Source organism: Alexandromys fortis, unplaced genomic scaffold (genome assembly GCF_014885135.2).
Source record: "Alexandromys fortis isolate MF-2015 unplaced genomic scaffold, M_Fortis_MF-2015_v1.1 scaffold_51, whole genome shotgun sequence".
NCBI classification, from domain to species: domain Eukaryota; kingdom Metazoa; phylum Chordata; class Mammalia; order Rodentia; family Cricetidae; genus Alexandromys; species Alexandromys fortis.
The window spans coordinates 4154467-4177554 of record NW_026067925.1 but is presented as its reverse complement, the minus strand read 5'-3'; the positions used below and the strand labels follow the sequence as shown (position 1 = coordinate 4177554).

Sequence of the window (23088 nt, the reverse complement as noted above, 5' to 3'; positions counted from 1 at the left end):
TCCCCCTCCCTCATCAGCCCGAAGAGCAATCAGGGTTCCCTGCCCTGTGGGAAGTCCAAGGACCACCCACCTCCATCCAGGTCTAGTAAGGTGAGCATCCAAACTGCCTAGGCTCCCACAAAGCCAGTACATGCAGTAGGATCAAAACCCAGTGCCATTGTTCTTGACTTCTCAGTAGTCCTCATTGTCCGCTATATTCAGCGAGTCTGGTTTTATCCCATGCTTTTTCAGACCCAGGCCAGCTGGCCTTGGAGAGTTACCGAACTCTTTTCCTTTTTATATTTTAAGGTGTATGTGAAAATCAAAGCCTATGCATTTAACGCTACAAACTTCCCTGTAGGCCTTTTGGCACAGACTCTCACGTGGTTTTGACATAGTATACTTTTATTTTCATTGGTTCAAAATTCTGATGCTTTTCTTAATTATTTTTTTTAATCTATGTTTATGCAAATCAGTTTTAAATTCCGAGTGTTTAAGGGTTTGTCAGAGACCTCCCTTTTATTGTTTTACATTTGACTTTATTGTAGTCAGAGACTATGTGAGTCCCTAAGAGACAGTTTATACTACTGAAGTCACTGTTGCTTCCCTGGAACTTATTTAAAAATCAGAATATGGTCTGTGGGGTGAATGCTCTGTGTGATCAAATGAAGGCTGATGTCTGCTAAGTCTTTGCTGGAATGCTCCCTAAGTCTGAGGTCAGTGAAGTCAGCTGCCAGTCATCTTCAGATTTTCTGCATGCATGCTCATTTCTCACTGCATAATCCTATTCATTAATGAGAAAAAGGTTTTGTAAAAATCATGGTATAGTTGAGAATTTTTAATTTCTAATTCTGTTTGATTCAGTTTTGTTTTATGCACTTAAGTTTGCTATTAGTTGCATTTATGTCTAGTACTAGGCCTCTTGATTAATCTATTTATCATTATGTGATTACTCTTAAATCTTCCGCAATGTTGGTGCTTACATTTTAGAAGTTTTTCATGTTCTTCATTTACAAAGGCTCCAAAAATACACAGTAGGCTTCATGGATAGATACTGATAATAAGATTTTTTATTATATTCTCTATGTTTTCACAGAGATTACTAATTTGTTTTTTATGTTGTAGTTAATCTACTAATTCCCTTCAGTGCATTTATTATGTCTGGAATTCAGATGTGTTATTTTTATATTTTCATAATTATCTTTTTAAATTTATGGAGTATATCTATAATAGTAAGTTCAGTGCCTGCATATAATGCAGTACTATATATCACTTCTGAGTTGATCTCAACTGATTATTGTCCTCATGATAGTTCCTGAGTGCTCTCAGTTTTGGGCAGGTCTTATGATTTCATCCTGGATGCCAAGCACTGAACTTTATTTTGCTGTGTGCTGGACAGCAGGGTGCTTTAACAATATCCTTGAGTTTTAGTCTTACATGTACTTACTTGTCAATAGTTTGAGGTTTCGAAGCTTGCTTCTTTTTTAATTTATTTATTTTTGTGATTGCGTGGGTGTGCATGCCATGGTGAGCATATGGATGTCAGAGAGACAGCTCATGGGAGCTGATTCTCTCCTTCTATGATGAGGGTTCTGGAGCTTGGTAGCCAAATATTATAGGACCCCCCCCAATATGGGCATTAGGAATACTAGCTCTCTTTGTCCCTGTCATAGGTCAGAGATTGTTCTACTGGTTCCTTTCAAGTGCCATCTCCTGCAGGTGACTGACACACACGTGTGCTAATCCATCCTCAGTCCAAAACTCAGTGAGACTTTCTGAAGCTCCTCTAAGTTCTTCCGTGAGCTCTTCCTCCTGCCAACTCTGGCAGCTGTGGTCTTTCTAAACTCCCAGCTTTCTCTCTTCGGCTTGGATTGGTGGAGTATCCCTGCTTCCCCTTTGCTCTAATGTTCTCTGGGGCTCATTCAGAGTTCCTCTGGTTTGTGGCATGTTAGGTAGAGACCTACATTATATACAGCTAGTTAAGCTTTGGAAGAAAATTAGCATACCTTAGGGACAGGCAGCAGGGCATATGAGTGCCATTCTGAGGACTCTAAAGAATGTGAGGGTAAAGTGATGTCCATCGTAAAGATTCCCCCAAAGCCCTGTGCAGTATGTGGTCCAGATGTTCTGATTTGGTCCTATAGTGAAGTCATTATCCTGTGGCTCGGTTAGTCACCAGAAGAGATGGCTCTGGATCTTCCAGGTGATGCGTTTTCCTGGGAACATGACTAAGATCTCAATGTACAATATGTCCTGGGTTACAGGAATATCACACAGACCCAACGACACTGTAATGTCATAGCAGAGAGGCAAACGTTCAACATCGGTGTCTACACTGATAGAGCACATGGAGGATCTGTTGCCTAACACTAACAGCAATCAGAAAAGATTTGATGTGATGTGATGTGAAGTAGAAAATGAAGACACCAAAATGAAACACATAAAAGAAAACACTTGAATCTATAGAACAGGTCAGGAGTATTTGGACCTAGAGACAGGAATTAAATACCCACACTATTTCCAACTTGTTGGATCACTTTGGCTGTTGAATCACACAAATGTTTATCTTTGTTGGTACATCTCTCCTTGGAAAATAAATTTTTCTATCTTTGCCAAGATTAGGGGTTAGATTACATAAAATGTGTTGTATTTTTAAGACTTTACCATGTTTTAAAATTTTTGTCATCTTGCTTTTGAAAAAACTTGTATCACTCTACAGACCGAGCAGGTTATATTTAGGAACATATGTATGTGTGTATAGACATACATACATGCGTGCAACAACTAATGAAAGACAAGGCCATGCATTTAGAGGAGAGTGGGAAGAAGTTGTTTGGAAAGTTTGGAGGGAGAAAAGGGAAGGGAGAGATTGTTATATTGTAAACTCAAAATTAAAAAAGCACTTGTAAGTAAATGAAAGACAATATAAATGTTTAAATTTTACTTTAAGCTCATGGATGCAAAGTCCTCAGTGCTTTTTAAATAATATGGAAGTGTGGTGAGAAACACCTAGTATTTCTAATTCTCAAGCACAATACCACATCTCTGGTCAGATGTCTTATAAATCTATGTCTTACTTGCGGTAAAGCGCATGTAGTAAATACACCACATTCAAATCTTTGAATGTCAGCATGATTGGATGTGTTTCTTGACCAAGGAAGTAATCCGTTTCCATTGTAGAAAAACATCACCTGATGATTGCTCTTTGAGCTAACGAGGGAGAGGGACTTGATTGGGGGAGGGGGAGGGAAATGGGAGGTGGTGGCCGGGAAGAGTCAGAAATCTTTAAGAAAGAAAGAAAGAAAGAAAGAAAGAAAGAAAGAAAGAAAGAAAGAAAGAAAGAGAGAGAGAGAGAGAAAGAAAGAAAGAAAGAAAAGAAAGAAAAGAAAAGAAAAGAAAAGAAAAGAAAAGAAAAGAAAAGAAAAGAAAAGAAAAACATCAGTGATGTACTTGATTGGTTTATTTCAAATTTCATTTTTGTTTCATGTGTTGAGTCCATCAGTGAAATTTGGATTGTATGCACATTTATTTGTTTTCCTCAAAACTTTATTCCCTTTGATTCAGTAAAATAAAAACATAAAATATGGTTCATACCAGTTTCTGAAATGATCTGTTCAGGAGTTAAAATGAAAAATTCTCTTTATAACCTAAAGTTTGGTCTCATGAGACTTTTACACAATTATTTGAACAAAGTCTGTCACTGATGAGATAGAAATTATCTTCTGAGGGCACACTGTTCCAAGAACACATTTTAAAATCAGAATCAGAGTCTGGCTTTCCCTTTGATAAATTAAAATTAAAGTACTAACTAAACTGCTCTCACAGAATTTAATAACATAGAATTAAACTAATAGATGTTAATGGAAGTGTGAAGGGTTATTTCATCAAAGAGCATCCAATAACAAACAAATTAGGTAGGGTTGTCATTTACTGCCTCACCAGGACAAGAACAAAGAGAAACAAATCAATATTGGTGTAGCTTAAGCATTTGGCATCCACGAGGGCTCATTTGCCAAGCTCCCGGTCGGTACCTGATATGACGTCTTCAAGATGCCAGTGTCTACATGCTTATTCTTAGATAATGATTTATTTTATTGCCCAGGTTTAGCTCCCCACCCCTGAGACTTTCAATGAATGGATAATTCTGCATTATTTTAGAACCCTCTAAAAGCTTCCGTTGTTTGTTTCTGTGCACAGCTTCTAGGGAAAACATATGAAGTGACTCCCAGCCCACCAGAGTCTGAGGCCAGAGGATTATGCGTGTGAAGCCAATCTAGACTGCACAGTACAATTCTGTCTCCACAAATTAATTAGCATTAAATTAGAAATAGTACTAATTTGCCATTAGATTTTAGAGTAGAGAAGGAAAAGGCATGCCCCTGTAACAGAACATTAGGTAAGAATTGAAATCTATTATAAGAACATTTAACAACATTAAAATATGGTCAATTGCCAAACCTACACTATGAAACTCATGTATAGAATGGCAGAGTATCGTAAGATTGTTGGAAAGATGGATGCTGGAGAAGAAAGAACCAAAGCAGACAATGATGGCAACCACTGTTGAGTGGCACCGAGATTTTTCTTCTTTATTATGTTTTGTTTTATTTTTATCAAAAAATAACTAACTACAAATATTTCCTGACAATTCAAGCAAAGCATATTACCATGAAATTTGAAGGCTAGGGCAAGATTCTTTTTTAAATATGTTTTAAATCTCCTTAGAGAAAATAAATCATGAGGACAAATATTTAAATCATTAGAGTATATTTACTAAGATCCTTTTGGGGGGTTGAAAAATAGTCACTAGGGAGGTGTGTGGTGGTGCACGTCTGTAATTCCATATGCTGTAAGAGAGAGGGAGTACAGAGTCCTTCAGTCACAAAGTTAATTCAAGGCCAGGCTGGGCTACCTGAGAGCTTGTTTAGGGTGGGGAGGGGAGGGGAGAGGAGGGGGGAGGGGGAGGGGGGAGGGGGGGAGGAAGGACTAAAGAAAAAGAAGAAAAGATAGAATGAATTACTGAAGCTGAGTAAGTTCAAGGGCAAACACGTATCCCCTAATATTTAGTGGGAATGATGATTCCCTGGGCTCCCACCCCCATTTACTCATCATTCACCTTCTGCAGTTTCAATGACCTTCAGTCATCTGTGGTCAGAAAATATTAAAAATAAACTTCCAGAAATAATTTTCTAGTTTTCATTTTCATGCTCTCTAGAGTACTATGAGGAACTCTCACACTGCCCTGCTCTGTTCAGCATGAGACTTGAGTCATACTTGGGTTCAGTGTATCCACACTGTGATTGCTACCTCCCCATTGCTTAGCTGTTAACCAGCATGTCCACATTGTGATTGCTACCTCCCCATTGCTTAGCTGTTAACCAGCATGTCTACACTGTGTGTGCTACCTCCCCATTGCTTAGCTCTTATCTCAGTTATCAGAGCAGTGGTTCAGGTACTGTGGTCTCTACATTCAAGCAATGCTTCTTGTAGATGCCGAAGAACTTGTGATAGATAAAAAAAAAAAAAAAAAAAAAAAAACTGGCCTCTTTAATAAATGGCCCTGCAAAAACTGGAAAGCCTCAGATAGAAGGCTGAATCCGTATTTGTCATCCTGCACAACAGTTAATTCCAAAGTGATCAGAGACCTTAATGGAAGCCCTAACTAAGACTTGGAAAGCATTAGAGTGGGGAGGGAGAAGAGGGGACATAGGGAGAGGGAACAGGAGGAAAGGGACCAGGGGAGGCTGTGGTCAGGATGTAAAATAAGTGAAAAAAATTATAAATGAAAATAAATATGAAAAACAACAGATATTAAAAAGAAAAAAAAGAATAGAGATGTGGTGAATAGGATTGGTTAAAGTATATTATATGGCTATAGTTATGAAATATCGTAGTGAAACATTGTACATGTGAGAGACAGAGAAGGGAGAAGAGAGAGGGAGTGAAGGAGGAGAGACAGAGAGCCTGAACCTCAGACATGGTTGCACACTCCTATAATCTAAGCACTTGAGGGCTTGAGGCAGAAGGATCGTGAATTTGAGACCAGACTGGGTAACACAGTGAGACTCGGTCCTAGAAACAAAACAACTACCACCAGTAACTGTCATTTTCCTAATAATGGTCCCGAATTCCAGAGCAGTCATGTTTCTAACTGTTGGTATTGATCTCTTACTGTGTCTGGTTTATACATAAAACTGACCATAGGTGTGTGTCTAACCAAAAGACTATGTCCAGTCTTTACTGTCCATGAGTCAGGTGTCAGTGGCAGCCCTGGAGCACACCCTTCCTTCCAGCACAAATGATCCCTGTGGGCTCAGTGCAGCCTGTGGGACCACCAATATCAGCATCTCTTGGGAATTTACTACAAATGGATATTCTTGACGGTCCACCCTGGACCAACTGAATCAGAAATGGCCAGGGAGCCCAGGTAGTTTTAATACATGTTGAAGTTTAGAAATGTCTATTAAAGATTTTGAGTTCTGAGACTGGACTAGAATGATTTCTCAAAAATTAGAGCCTGGCCTGGTGACCCAGGCTTATAGGTCTGTGACCCTAGCTATTTCAGAGACTGAGGCAGGAGGATGACAAGTTCAAGGCCTACCCAGGCCACAGAGAGAATTCAAGGCAGGCTTGAATGAAACTCTTGTTTCAAAATAAAAAATACAAAAAGAGCTGGGTATGTTGCCCAGTTACAGGGCACCTGCCTAGTGTGTGCAAGGTCCTGGCTTCAGTCCCTGGAACCATGAAAAAAGAAATGAAAAAAGGCATGATATAGTTGTACACTCCTTTAATCCCAGCTCTTGGGAATCAGAGGTAGGTGGGTCTCTGTGAGTTCAAAGCTAGCCAGATCTACATGGCGCCTTACAGACAGTCAGAGCTACGCAGTAAGGCCATATCTAAAAAGAGAAAGGAGAAGAATAGCCTTTCTTGTAAAGAAGTGTCCTTTCTTGTGTTGTTTTCCATTCTTTCTCTGTCCCTGTCCATAATCAATATATGAATGGACCAAAAACAACATTCTGATGCTTTTGGCTTACTCATATATTCATCTTGTTTCCCTAAAATATTTGGGGCGGCTCACAGAGGTGGGTCTCAACAGTGACCAGTATTGAATTGAATACGTCACCTAGTTATGACACTGGTAGTCTACATTAAATATCTCATTTCACTTACTTTGAGTCTTCATTGCAACCTTTAAAAGCAGATGTATTCATTACCCCATTTTACAATCACTTAAGAAAGATGAAACAAAGACAAAGGGCAGCACCATTCCTGGCTGGGTCTTCTTGCTGCATCCTGCCTCCTAACATGGTACAGAGGCAATGATCCTCTCGAAGACTTTTAAGGACACCTCTCCGACAAAGATGGCTCTGCTCGCACAACCTAACTGCCTTCTAAAAGACTCTAACCCAGAAAGCCATCATTGGGGTGGGCATGGGATGGGGTGACATTTTAACATGAACTTCGGAGTTGGGCACAACCATTCCGACCCCTGTAGAGAGGAAGCAGGCAAAAACCATTCATCCATGTGCTTACAGCTCTCACCCAGTCACTGCCCCCCACCGCCTTTAGCCATAGAGATAGGAGTCCTGCGATTACATGCTTGGACCTGAAGATGGGGACAACCAGTGGCTTTGCCAGTCAGGGTTTCAGCTTCTCATTGAAAATCAAGTGTGAAGACATTGTTCATGGCAGCGAGTGAAGAAGAAAAGTTATGTCCATCGCATAGCCGTCCTGCTTTGCCGTCCTGGTCGCGCTGATATTCTCAGCTGTGGACATCATGGGAGAAGATGCTGGCATCTGTGCTTCTGGGTCTTGTAGCCAAGGCCATCGTTTGCACATCGTTTCTGGCCTGTATTTGGGTTGTAAAGAAAGACAAGCTGGTTCTGAAGCCTGGGTACCACTGTGGGTAGTTTAGCATACCATAACATAATCTACTAGAGGTTGAAGACTGTGTTGTGGGATGAACATAAAAACCTCGGGTGTTTTCTCCCAGAGATCGACCCCTTTCTAACAACCATGCATTAACAACCTTGCCCTGAAGGACACACGGTGGAGTTTTGAAAAGTCTCAGGGCTTGCGTGGCTTTATGCCCGCCAGCCCTAACTTGCGTGGCTTCATGCTTGCAGCCGCTGACGGCTCTTTCCCCTCTCGCTTCCAGTCACAGCAGAAGTGCATTGTGGTCTTCGCTCTGGTCTGCTGCTTTGCCGTCCTGGTCGCGCTGATATTCTCAGCTGTGGACATCATGGGAGAAGATGAGGACGGACTCTCAGAGAAAAATTGCCAAAATAAATGTCGGTAAGAGGTAACAACCAAAAATTCTCTTTTAGGGGGTGGGTGAGAAAGTCAGGGAGGGGTCTGGACAGGACGAGAGAAACGTCTGCTGGGATCTGTTTTCAGGGAGACTTAGTGGAAGCCTCCCTCCATCTTCAGAGATGCCTGCGTTTTATTAGGTCAGGCAGTAACCTAGACTAATTATTTCATCCGCTTGACAACCTGGCCCTAGTATATACAGAGAGGTGGTTGACCAAATAAAATATTTGACAACCTGCATTTCTGGAGACTTGTGTGTATGATGTTTTGATCCACTCCCTGAAGAAGCCTAGCAAATGCAATACCCAGATGGACAGAGAACACTTTCTAGTTGTTTATGGGGTGGAAGTTAACACATACATCCCAGAGTACATTTTAACAGGTAAGAAAGAGCAGGAGCTCCCCCAGTCGGCTGCGGCTTAGGACACAGTTGCTTATTTGCTTATTCATTTTAATCTAGACATTACAACAGCTTTATTAACCATTTAATATCACAGGGCATATCTTAAGATGTCAGTAATCCATATATGTCATGGGTCCCACAAGATTCATTGCCCCCAGCAGATATTCAAATACAGTGTTCTGTTCATGTGGTGATGAATATCTGCTGGAGGCAATGAACCTCATTTTTTTTGCCCCCACCTGTCAGCAAAGTACCCTACTTCAAGTGAGGAAAATGCAGTGAATGACCAGGACTTTGAAATAATAAGGATCTGAATCTAAACTGCATTCTGTCCTCTCTGGGTTCTGTTTGCGTGGGTCAAAATTAAGTCTCTCATCGGCTGTGAGAAAGCCCGAGAGACTTAGAGGAGTTTTAAAGCCCTTTGGAGAGTCAGTCACAATGGACTGTGGCGAGGATTACAGTGGGAATGTCTGACACAGTGCAAAAAGGACATCTGTCCTTGGATTCTTCATCCCTTAGATGGATTATTATGGTGATTCTAGTCTCAATTCCCTTAAAAATGGGAAAAATGTCAAAAACCTGTCCTACAAGGTCTATATGGGTTCATCGAGTTGTCTAAATCCATAGCAAAGTAACAATATAAAAATGTTGTTGATTCATTCTCCGTTTGTTCCACAGACTCCAAAAACCCTTTTCCGTGTCCCTTACTAACCTCTCACTTCCGACTTGCCTTAAATCTGTCTTTCGCCTGATTTTAGTTCTTGCTTCTGTGGAAATCTATGAATACTCACCTCATAGGAACACGGGGTACCCTCCAAGCTTATTATAGTGAGAACTTGTTGTCACAAGGGAGTCAGTACCACCAACTGTGCTTTCCAGAGATTCTGAGGCAGGCATAGCAGTGGGAGGAAGGAGGCTGGAGTCTCTCAGAAGGGAGGCTGCCTATGTGGGGCAGCATTGGGTGGCCAGCATGATTTGTGAGTAGTTAGAGGAAGAAAGCTTGCTTTGCTCTGGTTGGCCCTTACTCTGAAATCGGGGGTGGGGTGGGGGAGTCAGGAAAGCTGGTAGTTACTCCCTAATTCCTAGCTGCTCAGGGCCAGCAATCATCTAAACTATTGTTCAGCTGCCAGCACTGTCCTTGGAGTTGACAGTCTCACTTCCTACAGGCCTGGCCTGGTGGTCCAGGGAGTTGGTTTCCTGGGCAAGTTGCTACAAGATATGGCCAGAGTTGAGTTGTGATCTCACAATGGTATAGCTGCTATCTCTTTGTCTATTCAGTCTTCATCCCATAAACTTCTCGGTACTTATCTGTCCCTTTCAAGGGCTCATTGGCTTATTTGTTTTTGGTTTTTTTTTTTTTTTTTTTTTTTTTTTAGAAAGAATCTTATGTAACATCAGTCGGCTTTGCCCTGCTGATTTTCCTGCCCGAGCCTTCTAAGCACAGGCGCTGCCACTCTGGCTAGGCTCTTCTGTTTTAATTTGGCCAAACTTCTGCTAAACCACAATGTCCACCTCCGTGCTTGCTCCAGCACCAAGTGTGGCTCGCCTCCTTGAAGCATGCTGTCAATTTTTACCCCAGTCCTCGGGGGCATCTGTGTCCTCAGCGTGTTTGAATCCCGTGTCTTCTAGCTCGTTTTCCTCCAGGCACAGATGCCACTAATAAAAATGCCCAGGCTCTTCCAAAAGAGGTACATCGCCGAGCTCCCGAGACTGGTGCAGCCCAGCAGGAGGAAATGCTCTGGTTTGTAGGTGCTTCGTCAAGCCCGCATCGCTTCACCTTCTCTACTTCAGGCTCCTGCTCTCACCGCCTCACCCCTTCTCTGCCTCTTTTCCGACTTTACTGTGTGGTGACTCATGTGACAAGTGAAGTGACACTACTCTCCAATGGCTGCATCTCACAGAGGTCCAGTTTCTCTGTAGGCTTCTCTGCTCCTGGCAGTGTGACCAGAAACAGTGTCGTGTGCCCAGGGCAACCTTTGCTGAGATCTGTAACTTGGAAAGTAAACGCCCTGATTTGTCTGTCTGTTCCCTCCTGAAAGGTGAAACCAGCCTGGCAGCTGGCAGCTCTCTTCTCCGTGTTTTGACAGCCTCTCCCCAAGTTCTTTCCTTCCCTTGCTCTTTTCCAAAGGTCTCCCTGCAATCCATCTTGTCCCAGTATCTAGCGCATCTATCCTGTGATGGATCTTGGGTCTGGATCACACTGCTCAGTCAGCTGTCCCAGCTCTTACACTTTTGTTAATGTATCTTGCCATGATCTTTTCTGTCTGCTTTGCTTGATTTGTCTCACGTGTTACCTTTCTGATGTGTGACTGTCCTAGCAGGAGATAATCTACACTCTCCCATCATTTTCCCATGGAGGTATATAAAATACAAACTATTCAAAAACTGTCCTCCCCGTACCTTTTATTTAAGTTCAAAGCCAGAATCTTGCTGCGTTACCAAGGCAGCTTGTTCTTGTGTTGGGATTGCATCCCTCTGCCGTCTTCTCTTTTGAGCATACCTCTTATAAGGACACCTGACTGCCTTTTTGTCATTTCAAGATCCCCGGTCCAGAATCGCAACCAAGTTTGATTAGTCATATTTTTACTACTTCCTACATATACATGACCAACTGTTTTGTGGCAACTTTAGCTTCTGTTGGTGACATTGGCATTTTTGATCCTTTGCTACATATCAGACTGGATTTAAAAAAACCCTGAGTAACCCACATGTTGTCATCCCCAATCCTGCCATTTTATATAGTACTTCAAAACTCAGCGCTAAGCATTTATTTATTTATTTTTGGATTTTCGAGACAGGGTTTCTCTGTAATTTTTTGGTGCCTGTCCTGGAACTAGCTCTTGTAGACCAGGCTGGCCTCGAACTCACAGAGATCCACCTGCCTCTGCCTCCCGAGTGCTGGGATTAAAGGCGTGCACCACCACCGCCTGGCAATGCTAAGCTTTTAATAGGCAATAATTTTCAGGTGATCCAAGTACACATTACTGCACAGTGCGGTTCATTGGTATAATATGTGTGGCTTGAGCCAATTATTGTATCTCCATAATGGAATTGTCTGTGGGGTAACAACTGAGGATTATGAGAGCAGAAACTAAAGTGTAGAAGATACAACTAGAGCCTGTCGTGAAAACGAGTTATCATACAACCACACAAAGTTCTGATCTCTGCTTCTTGATGGGCACAGTGATTGGCAACAACCAGTTTTGCCTTTTAATGATAACATCCCCTGTTTCCCTAAGAGGATAATCTTTGACATATTTTTTTCAAAGAGGAATTCCAGACAGATAGGTGCCTTGGCTGTTCAGTGGTATAAAAAGCTTCTCTATCTTAGTTAGGGTTGCTGTTGCTCTGAAGAGACACCATGAACATGGAAACTCTAATAAAAGAAAACATTTAATTGAGGTTGGCTTACTGTTTCGAGGTTTAGTCCATTATCTTCATGGCAATGTACAGGCAGACATGGTGCTGAAGAAGGAGCTGAGAGTACTACACCTTGATCTGCAAGCTGCAGAAGCAACCCTGTGCCACATAGCTTGTGCATATAAGACCTCAAAGTCCACTTCCACAGTGACACACCTCCTCCAACAAGGCCACACCTCCTCATAGCGCCACTCCCTATGGGCCAAGCCTTCAAATACATGCCTGTTCAAACCACCACGAGCTCCTTGTAAAATATGGCTGCACCTAACTTCATTTGCATGGGTCCACAGAGTAGGGCCCATGGGTCTTAGGAAGACTTAACTGACCAATGTTCTATGATTAAAGTGTCCTGTGCCTGATTGTTGTTTTCATCGCTGTACCTGATATGTTCCTCCCCCACAGACAACCTTCGTCCTTAGCCTGGGGCCAGGGGCAGGAGATGTCAGGAAGGAATGGGGTTTGTGCAACCCTAGCTTACCTCCTCAGGTGGCGGTTATAGGAGCTAATTCCTAAGAGACAGAGTCAGCGGAAGCCAAGAGGAACCGTTCAGAACTGTGTTTGGGTTGGTCACAGGCAGAGAGACTTCTATGTTCTTTCAAAGAAAAGAAATTTGCGGAGGAATTGCTAAAATGAAATTGAATAATTTAAGATTATAATTTTTCTCACTGGCATTAAGTAAATAACTTTCAGCAATAATTAGAAGCAGAAGATAAGAGCTTAATTCTAACTGAAGGCGAAGAGAAGCCTCCAAACACAGTTCAGAGCAGACATGTTAGCATATTAACATTTTTATCTCACCTTTGAGCCCAATCAAATTCATATTTCCTAAGTATGAGATATTGTTATTAGTAGTTATACTAAGAAAATGATGTTTATATAGCCCCAGCTAAAAAGAAATCTAAAATTATTTTTTTAAATAGTACCTTATCTTTAACATGTGGTGCTTTAAAAGAGGAAATCCGGGTGAGCATGACACTTCCTGGTGGTCCATAATTGCCACTCAGGGAAGCAGCAGAAGCTAATTATTTCATAGTTTTGATTTTAATGAAACTTAATATACAGCTAATGATGCTGACATTTCCTGTTGCCGGGTTGGTTCTCCAAGAAGATTATTTGAATGTGGTGTACATTTCTCAAAAAGTTCACCGAACCTTTATAAGCAGAATCATACCTGATAATTATGACTAATGCCAAGCACAGTTGTCAGAGGCGGACAGCAAGGATTGTAGTTACGTGCAGCCATTCGTAAGATACCAAGGAGTTCCCAGACTTAACCAGAAGGAGCAGAAACATTGACAGAAAATATTGCCATTGCTATGGTATGCAAAGGTCCAAAGCATGCATGCGCAAGTCAGAGGATAACTTGTAGGAGTCAATTTTCTCCCCACACCGTGTGGGTCCCAGGGCGCAAACCCAGATTGCCTGCCTCGGTGTCAAGTGCCTTCACCAGACACCAGAAATCTTGCCATCCCTTTCACTGCATCGTTTAAGCCCAAGATTTATTTGAGGGATTGGTTTAGAAGATAATGTTTCTCTGGGAAGTTCATTTTTCTTGAAAATCCCATGGGCATCTCTCTACTAACCTACACGCAATGTTCGGTACATGTCCCTGCCATCCTGATCAGCCCCCTTGCTGGATGTTCCCATCTTTACCAATGACCACCCTCTACTGTGGTTACTCCACATGACTTCCTGAGCCCCCAAACACCAGATCTCAGCACCTGTCTGTCCATAACTTTCTCGGCTATATGTAGCCCCTCTGCCTATCCCCCATCTCACGGGCCTCTTAGGAGACACCCTTACTTTAAGATGTGTGTTTCAGGGTACCTTGCTTCTTGCGTGGTTTCCACACTGCCTAGCACTGCCTCTGCCAGATGCCCTTGCTACTGGCAGACACCAGTATCAGTTAGGATTTTGATTCCCAGCAGTTTAACTCAACTCCATCTGCACAATAAGTATCTTGAGATCCGTGAAAATTCCTGTTAGACATCTGGACTAGGTAGGTGTGGTCATGCATGTGAGGAATTCCAGCACTTAAGAGGTTAAGGCAGAGGACCATGAATTCAAGAACAACCTGAGCTACAGAGCAAGAAACTTCCTCAGGAAGAGAGAAAATATTTGTGAAAGAAGGGGGGAAGGGGAAAGAGATGAAAAACAGACAAAAAGAACGACAGACACTTTCAGTCAGCTCTGCCCAGCATTAACTGAGCTGTTGGATGTAAGGGGCTTGAATATGGTTCTCATTCTTCATGTTGTTATTTATTTTGCTTGTTATTAAACCAAACAAAATACAGAAGCCTGGCTAAGAGGGAGACTTCCCTCCCCAGTTTGAACACATTAGGAATATTGAGCGTTGAATGTTCTAGAACTCCCAGAACATTTACATCAATGCCTTTGTGTCTCTCAAAATGATCTTAAATGAGTATTGAGCTTGGCTCTTGCAGTAAGTGAAAGTCAAATCAAGGGATGATTTGTCAACTTAACACACATTCAGTCGACAGAGTCGATCCAGACTGGAAATGTGACACTACTGATTGATTCTATTGTTTTGTAGCTACTGCAATTCCTTTCAGGTTTAGGCGTTGATAATCACACCCAAGCTGACTTTAGATCCCCAGCACCCAAAAAGAAGTCAGTGCAGGAGTGCACATCTCTAATCCCAGCAACAGAAAGCAGGAGGATCCCAGGGTCTCTCAAGCCAGCTGGTCTAGAAAGAGCACAGGTTAAATTGGAGTCTCAAACTGCACACACACACACACACACACTAAGGTGAAAAGCAATAAGGGACCCCATTGTCTTCTCGTACCCTCTATAAGCACACCCACAAGCATACGCATGCAAATACACACACACACACACACACACACTAAGGTGAAAAGCAATAAGGGGCCCCATTGTCTTCTTGTGCCCTCTATAAGCACACCCACAAGCATACACATGCAAATACACACACAGAGAGAGACAGAGAGAGAGAGAGAGAGAGAGAGAGAAGAGAAGAGAAATTATTATACTTTCAGATGGCACAGATTTTATTCTATTAAAACAGTCTCCCTTCAGAAGTTGTTCCTCCTCTTCCTCTTCCATCCCCTCACTTTACTTCTTTTGGCATTTGCTTGACAGATGATGAAACTAGACAAGTTTTCTCATATGTAAATTTAATCACCCTTTATCTGATCAATCCTTTGGTCCCTCTTACAACTTTGGCAAATAATGGAGAAGTGACATTTGTTTTTGTAAACATTATCATCAAATTTGCATTCCTTGTTTGATCCCAGAGATGCTTGCCGTGTCCAGGAGGACACACTCTTTGCTACTGCAAACACTTGAGAGAACACATCCAAATCACTGCATTCTAAACATCCTGCTCTTCTAGGCTGCAGGCTTACAGGAGCTAGGAATGCTTATCTTATCGATATTTGAGTTTCCAGCAACTGCAACATTGCCAGAGTGTTTGAAGGACCAGAGTGCTGAGGACAAAGGGGATGAAGGAAGGCAACACCAGCATAATCTGTCTTCTAATAGCACCCACGAAGACACGGGTGCTCAAATCAGTTCTAAACTAGACTCTAGAAAGAGAAACACAAGATGGTATGAAAAGGAAGAGGAACTGTGTCAGGGAGAGAAAAACTCTCATATCTCTGCTGGATGAGTTAAGGAAAACTCTCCTTACTTGGATTTTTCTGTCTGTAAAAAAAGGCATCCATCTAAGGAGAGCTACCAAGATTCCCGTCTCCCTAAACTCTGTAAGTTAATAAAACACCAGAATTCAAGAGAGTTGATGGCATGTTTCATTAACATGTCTGCAAAATGCCTAACCATAGCTTCAAAATTTTAAGCTTTTGGGGTTATCTTTCAAAGTTTAATTGATGGATGGAATGGTTTCTCTGTCAAGAAGGTGTGTTGTGGAGGGACTGTATCAAATCTGAAGCTACAAGGAGGAATTGTTAGTCACTACCATTAATAATATCTCAGATGGATGAGTTCAGACACGCACTCATCACCCACCACCTCGTCAAAGTTTTAAACTGACAAATGGCTACTGCCAAGGGCTCACGGGAAAGAGCCAGTGATGCTACGGAGCCGCCAAACTGGCCACGGGATTGAAACACCGCTAGTTGCTTCTTAATGGGAGCCACCACAAAGATTTGAGATGCAAGCTCAGCTCTAAAAACAGAAAGTGACGGGCTCTGTCCTAGAGAGCAGAAGGTGAGCAAAAGGCAAAGAAAGAGGGATAGACTGTGATCATTGTAGTCTATTTAGACTATAGTCCCCAGTCTATAGCCAAGCACACTAGACTTAGAAATCCGGGCTTCATTTTGAATCTCTCTGAGAGACACTTAAACAGTTAAACATATGGACTTGGAGCACAGGAGAGGTATCTCTGTGGTTACGAGCACTTGTTGATCTTACAGGGAACTCAGATTTGGTCCCCAGCACCCACCTGGTGACTCATAACCCTACATAATTCGAGTGGCAGGAAATCCAGTCCCTTCTCCTGACTCCTGTTGGTGACAGGTACACACTTTGGGGCACCAACATACTTATAGGTAAAACACCTACACACATCAAATAACTCTCTTAGAAAAAAATTTAGAAGAATGTGGATACAATTCTATTTGCCTTTCATGGGAACATGTTGATATGGCCATGATGGATGGACCAACAAGTTATTTCTCAAACATATTCGTAGATGGCTATTTTAGAATCATGCAGGTCTGTGCAAATGCCCCTTTCTGGAATTGACCAAAGCTTAAAGAGTCAGAAATCTTATGAGTTTGACTTGGAAACCTTCATTAGTGAAATAGACTTTACTATTGGAGGCTAAAGCGTGGGAACCCCTGGCTGAGTGGATGGGGACTTGGTGAGAGGAGCCTCAAGGGACTGTGAAATTAGGTAAACACTGAGTCTTGGCTCTGTCTGAGTATTGGCTTCATTTTGATCGAGTCACTTTCCTCTCTGAGGCTGTGTGTGGCCCTTCGTAGATGGGTTGAAGAGCCCTTATTGTGTAGGGTTGCAGTTAGGGTTAACTGGGATAGTATATTTAAGACACCTGAAGTGTGTGCCATGTAAAAATCTCACTGATTAGGCACTCATAGGACGCATCCATGAAACTCCCAAACAATTCTGTTTAGCAACCAAGAATCTCACAAGGTATTATCTAGCTTCTGCTATTGTTTGGACCTTGCATGTTCCTTAAAGATCCATGCCTTTCAGGATTGTTCTCCAGCCCATGGTACTACCAGGAGATGGTAGAAGCGTTAAGAGTTTGAGCCTAGGAGAAGGAAGTTGGTCATTGGGGGCATGCCTTTGGAGGGGATATTGAGACCCCTGACCCTTCCTGCCTTACTCTTTTCTTTGCTTCCTGCCTGCCAGGGAGTGAACTGGTTCTGGCGAGATAGTTGAGAAAAGGCTGTGTTCTTTGGAAAATCATGTTGCTTGCTAGTGAACACCTCAAACCTCCTCCTAATGGATTCCTCTCTCGTTAGTTATCAGTAACTGTTTTGTCCAATTATATCTTTATTCTTCATTAATTTTAATTTATTTATTTATACATGCATGTACTCTCCAGGGAGCCAGGCCCCAACCCCCTAACAAAGACATGAATGTGGATGAAAGTGTTCTCCCCCAAAATAAACATCTGGGGATAAAGAAATTCACCTTATAAAAATAAACACTTCAAATGCTCTGATCTCTACAAAATGTCTTAATGTCGATTATAAAACGTTAAAAATTATCAATATGTGAGTTAGAGAATTTTGCTTGCTTGTTTCCCATTCCTCTGCCTAGTGCTGGGATTTGAACCCAGGGCCTTCTGCATTCTAGGCAAGTTTCCACTGAGCTATATCACCTGTCGTAATCATAATATTCTTGCCCCATCTTCAATTTGAAGCATGTAGCTTTGCTGCAACATTTCCAGGAAGTCGGAACAGTTTACATTTCTCTCCCCTTCTCAGTACTAAGAACCGAACCTAGGACTTCACACCTGCTAGACAAGCACTTTCCACATGTGTCTTTTCATGCTTTGATTGGGCTAGGAGAAGCCATGTGGTGTATCCACACACAAATAGAACTGTTGCCTAGCTGGGAACCCAGGCCTGGTGCCTAGGAGCCCTGTATCAGCATACATTCCTACCCAGTGAAAGAGTAACCAGGACTATAATGCTGCTTCTCATTTGTTTTAAAATAGCAGCATGGTTTGACTCCCAGAACCCTGAAAGTCTTTTTACACTCTCCTGGCTTCCTTAGAAAAAAACTCAGAGTATGCAGATTCATAGGAGGAAAAGCTATAACAAATGTACTGACGTGGAGAAACAGGGAGTCACAGCATGTATGAGACACCAGGAAGCAAGAGGGTTGCGGGCTTAAACTTCATCTTCACAGGAGAGAAGGAAATGGGGCCAGGTGCGGGGCAATCTTAGAGAGACAGTTGATGATCATTAGGGAGACAGGATGGGTAGGGGAGACAGAAAGGAATGTGATTCTATGGGATTTGCAGAGGCACAGAGATGGACATGTGCAGATGCAGTTACAGTCCTGTCTTGTTTTCAATAGTCTTCGCTAGTGGTCAAATGGATTCTGTGCATGAATTCTCCCTGTGCACGGTGGCTGGGAGAGAAAAGCCAGAGGGTGGGACCTTGACGGTGAAGCAGCTTCTAAGGCTGCCTTGTCAGCATGCCATTCTTTGTGGTATCTTTTTTTCTGAGCCCCAACGGCAGGATGGTTTTGAACAAGTAGAAGATGGACAAAGTGTGTGATTTAATTTCTAATCAGGAGTGCTGCATACCAATTGTTGAATTAGGAGCGGCAGGGCTGCGTCCCCGGCACCCGGCTGCCCGTATGGCTAGGTTATGCCCCGAAATAATTACACGGAAACTGTATTTTTTTAAACACTGCCTGGCCCATAAGTTCCAGTTTCTTATTAGCTAGCTCTTACATATTGTTCTAACCCATTTCTAATATTCTGTGTAGCCCACAAGGTGGCTTACCAGGGAGGATCTTAACCTGCGTCTGTCTGGAGTGGGAGAACCATGGTGACTCCTCACTCAGCTTCTTTCTCCCAGCATTCTCTTATGTTTACCCCACCCACCTATGGGTTGGCCTATCAAGGGTCCTAGGCAGTTTCTTTATTAATAAGAAATCACTCCCACATCAACCAATGAAACAGTAAGACTTGATCTTGAGTTCTTGGCTCTTGGCATGACTTTGAAACAGCTCTCCACTGTGGATATACTAGGTAAGAAACACACACAGCCATGCTTGTATCTTTGCCCACGTCAGCCACTCAGTGGGTTTGTTGGCTGCAATCGCCAAGTAGTCCAGACTTCCCTTGATAGCTGGCTGGAGCAAACACATGTTCTTTCATCCCAATCTTATTATCTCTCTGACCACACAGGCAACATCATATAGTAAATTGTTGGGAAATATTATTTTAAGGTGTGTTACTTTTGTTTATGCTGCATTTGATTAACTGTAAAGCTATGACTCTTTGCCTGTCTTAAACACCTGATGGTCCTAATAAAGAGATGAACAGCCAATAGCAAGACAGAAGCAAGGATAGGCAGGGCTAGCAGGCAGGGAGTATAAAGAGAGAAAGAGGCATAAGAGAGAACAATGGAAGGAAACTAGGGACCAGTCACCCAGCCACTCAGCCACCCAGCCACCCAGCCAACCATGGAGAAAGAAGAACAATAAGACATACAGAAGTAAGAAAGATAAAAGCCCAGAAGCAAAAGGTAGTAGGGGATAATTTAAGTAGGATATGACACACTGGCTAGAAACAAGCCAAGCTATGGCCAGGCATTCATAAATAAGAATAAGCCTCCATGTGTGTTATATTTGGAATCTGGGTGGTGCCTCCTCCACAGAAGCCAAAAGGGTAAAATATACCACAATAGTAAATCTCCCTGTGTTTATATATACACATGCATAGGTTACAGAATGACTGCAAGGAGCTAAAGCAGAGTTCAAGATCAGAGAGAGAGAAAGAGAGAGAGAGACAGAGAGAGAGAGAGATTTCTTGAGAGGCGGAGGAGACTAGTACAGGAACAAAGCAAGTCTCTGTGGGAATTAGACGAGAAATTCTCCTGGAAGTCTGCTGGAGGCACTACTGAGATGCCAAGCCAAGCCTGAGGGTTGAACTGAGCTGTCTAGGAGAGCTACAGGACCATGGCAGCCATAGAGGCAAAGAGGAGGGCCAAGGTGAAGACTTCAGAGCAGATGGAGTATTCCTGGGTTCTTTATGTGCACACTGGGTGATCAGATGGCAGACCAGTGATGGCTGCCACTATCACAGTGATTGTCATCTTCTTCATGGAATCCAGGTGAGGGTGTTACACATATTCCTTCATCTAGTGTGCTTTGTAAGCCCTCAGGCCTGGTTTTTAAATGTGATTTTAATATACCATTATGCTTATATGGCACAGATTCACTTTGACCAACTAATAGGATAGCACTCTTCTTACTTTTAGTAATAAGTTATCAGTCATTGCCTTGTGGATGTGCAGAACAGATGGCATTATTTGTGTGCTTCCCGTGATACAGTCATTCTGTCTAGATTTGTACTCAGATGGAGCTAAATGCTGCAAATAGAGTCGCCCAGGGCAAGGCACAGCCTGAAAACCCACTATTTTATACAATATGAAATGACTTAAAGCAGAATATAGCCTGATCTCAGTGTTCTAAATAATTTTTGAGAGCTTCAGGATTTCAAGGAAAAGGCACACCTCCTGAGAGGTCCTGCCTGGACATATCTCTGTCATTCTTGTTACTCCAAATGACAAAGACCTCAGGCTCCAGGCATTATGAAAAATGTTAGCTGTATAGCAAGGGTGGCTATCTAGCAAGGCCTGGCCCCATAATTTCTGAGAAAGTAAGATTAAAGTAAGGGTGTGTGTGTGTGTGTGTGTGTGTGTGTGTGTGTGTGTGTGTATGTGTGTGTGTGTGTGTGATCATCCTTCAGTTGTCTTTCTGTTGTAGGAGGCCCCTTGTTCGTCTCTGCCGCCCAGAACTGAAATAACCACACAGAAACTGTATCAATTAAATCACTGCTTAGTCCATTAGCTCTAACTTCTTATTGGCTAACTCTTACATCTTAACCTATTTCTAGTAATCTGTGTATTACCACGTGGCTGTGGCTTACCGGCAAGATTCTGACCAGAATCTGTCTCTGGGGGGGGGGGGGGGGCTATATGACCTCTCTCTGACTTTCCCCTTCTTTCTTCCAGCATTCAGTTTAGTTTTCCCTGCCTAGTTCTGTTCTATCCTATCAAACCAAGCCAATTTCTTCATTAACCAATGGTATTCACAGCATACAGAGGGGAATCCCACATCACCTCCCTTTTGCTGTTTAAATAAAAAGGAAGGCTTTATCTTTAACATGGTAAAATTACATATAACAAAACAGGTATCAAGCAAGAATTATAGTTACAACATTTATATCTACTTTATCTTTTACCATATCTAAGGAAAACTATAGCTATCTATTCTTTGACTCCATCAAAGATTCCAGAAGGATATAATATTACCCAAGTAAACAGGAAATGCATTGTAAGCAACTTCCAAAACTCTAGAATTGACAGAGACTTCTTGCTGCCTGTACAGTCACCCAAAGTTCTTCTGTACCATTGGGGCATCCATCTTCAGCCTACAGGTCCATAGTATCCAGCAGTCTTTTCCACCAATCAGGAAATTTCAAAAACAGTCCCGCCTATATTGGCAGTTTGTCAGTCACTTTCTTCTGTATCCTGCAGAATGTCTGGCATACTCTTTCATGAAGCAAGATCCCCAAAGGATTGTCTTACCATTAGGCAAGTTCAGTAGTCATTTCTCTGAGGGTCCTGCATGTCCATTTCATACAGCATAGCATCAAGCAGTCCAGGCAAGAGCAGTGTCTTGCCCAAATGGCTAGCAAACTCCATAAGGAGCCGCTTCAATACCCATCTTCATCTTGAAGTAGATTGGTGCTGCCAGCAGCTGATGTGTTTCACTGTGATAAAAAGTCCTAAGATCTTAAAACATTTTAAATGCCATATTCTGTTAGTCTTTGAGATGTTTGAAGAATAACTATCCATCTGAAATAATCTCTGTACATCTAGAAAATCTAACATGAGTACAAGCTTGTCTATTATAGATGATTATCTATTAACCTATATTTCTTAATTATACATTACATTTTTAAATGAGCTGCACAAATACAATACCTCAATCAAGACCAGAAATATGCATATAATAAAATTGACCTAAAATTTGTATCAATAAACCAAGATCCATACCAATGCAAATCTCTGTAACATATCTCTTTTTAAATGTAAACAAACATTTATAAACAGTATTTGGAAATATGTATGTACTTCTCTCCAAACAGCTTCCTGCTGTTTATTGTGTAAAGTAATTTTTTGAGGGGTATTCAAGGCGACTTTTGGCGGGGGGGTCTTGATCCATCAAACCACAGTAGTGCAGAAGGATTCCACAGGTTCTCATCCTCTGTCGAAACAAAAGAAGAACCTTTTTTCCAAAGCAACATATATATATATGTTACTTAGCTCCTTCAAAGTCAAAAAATTCAAAGAAAACACAATAATGTACAAATCCAGACTCTCTTTGTATATTCCATCTTTACGTGGCTTTTTTTACTCTATTACTTTTTAATGTTTATTTTATTATTTTTATTCCTTTAATCTGTAACTGTCTGTACTCTGTCTCTTTAAAGACTTTGTTTTATTTTTTAATAAACTATTTACTTCTTTTTAATAACTTTCTATAGTCTTTTCTTTTTATCCCAAGCCTATGTACATTTTTTTAAAAACACATTGTGTCTCATTTAGAGGTCTTTTATGTCTAAATCTGTTCTACTGTGTATCTGTAATCCTTTTCTGTCCTAGAGAGCTTTTAAAATGTTAAGCAGCTTGGTCACAGCAGCTGGTTCTGCCTCTCTCTGCCTTCCAAAATGGTTGAAGTACCATCACCGCCAGCTCTGG

General features: G+C 41.9%; 1 protein-coding gene across 2 annotated transcripts in view; it reads left to right on the top strand.

Annotated features, from left to right (window-relative positions):
• Pld5 (phospholipase D family member 5) overlaps positions 1-23088 on the top strand; it is a 286884-nt gene that overhangs the window by 118970 nt on the left and 144826 nt on the right. The window contains exon 2 of one of the 2 annotated variants that reach the window (XM_050142885.1): positions 8138-8274. In XM_050142885.1, coding sequence (XP_049998842.1) covers positions 8138-8274 — 137 coding nt within the window. Of the gene's footprint in view, positions 1-8137; positions 8282-23088 lie in introns of both variants that reach the window. The other variant, XM_050142886.1, reaches the window with a different exon arrangement.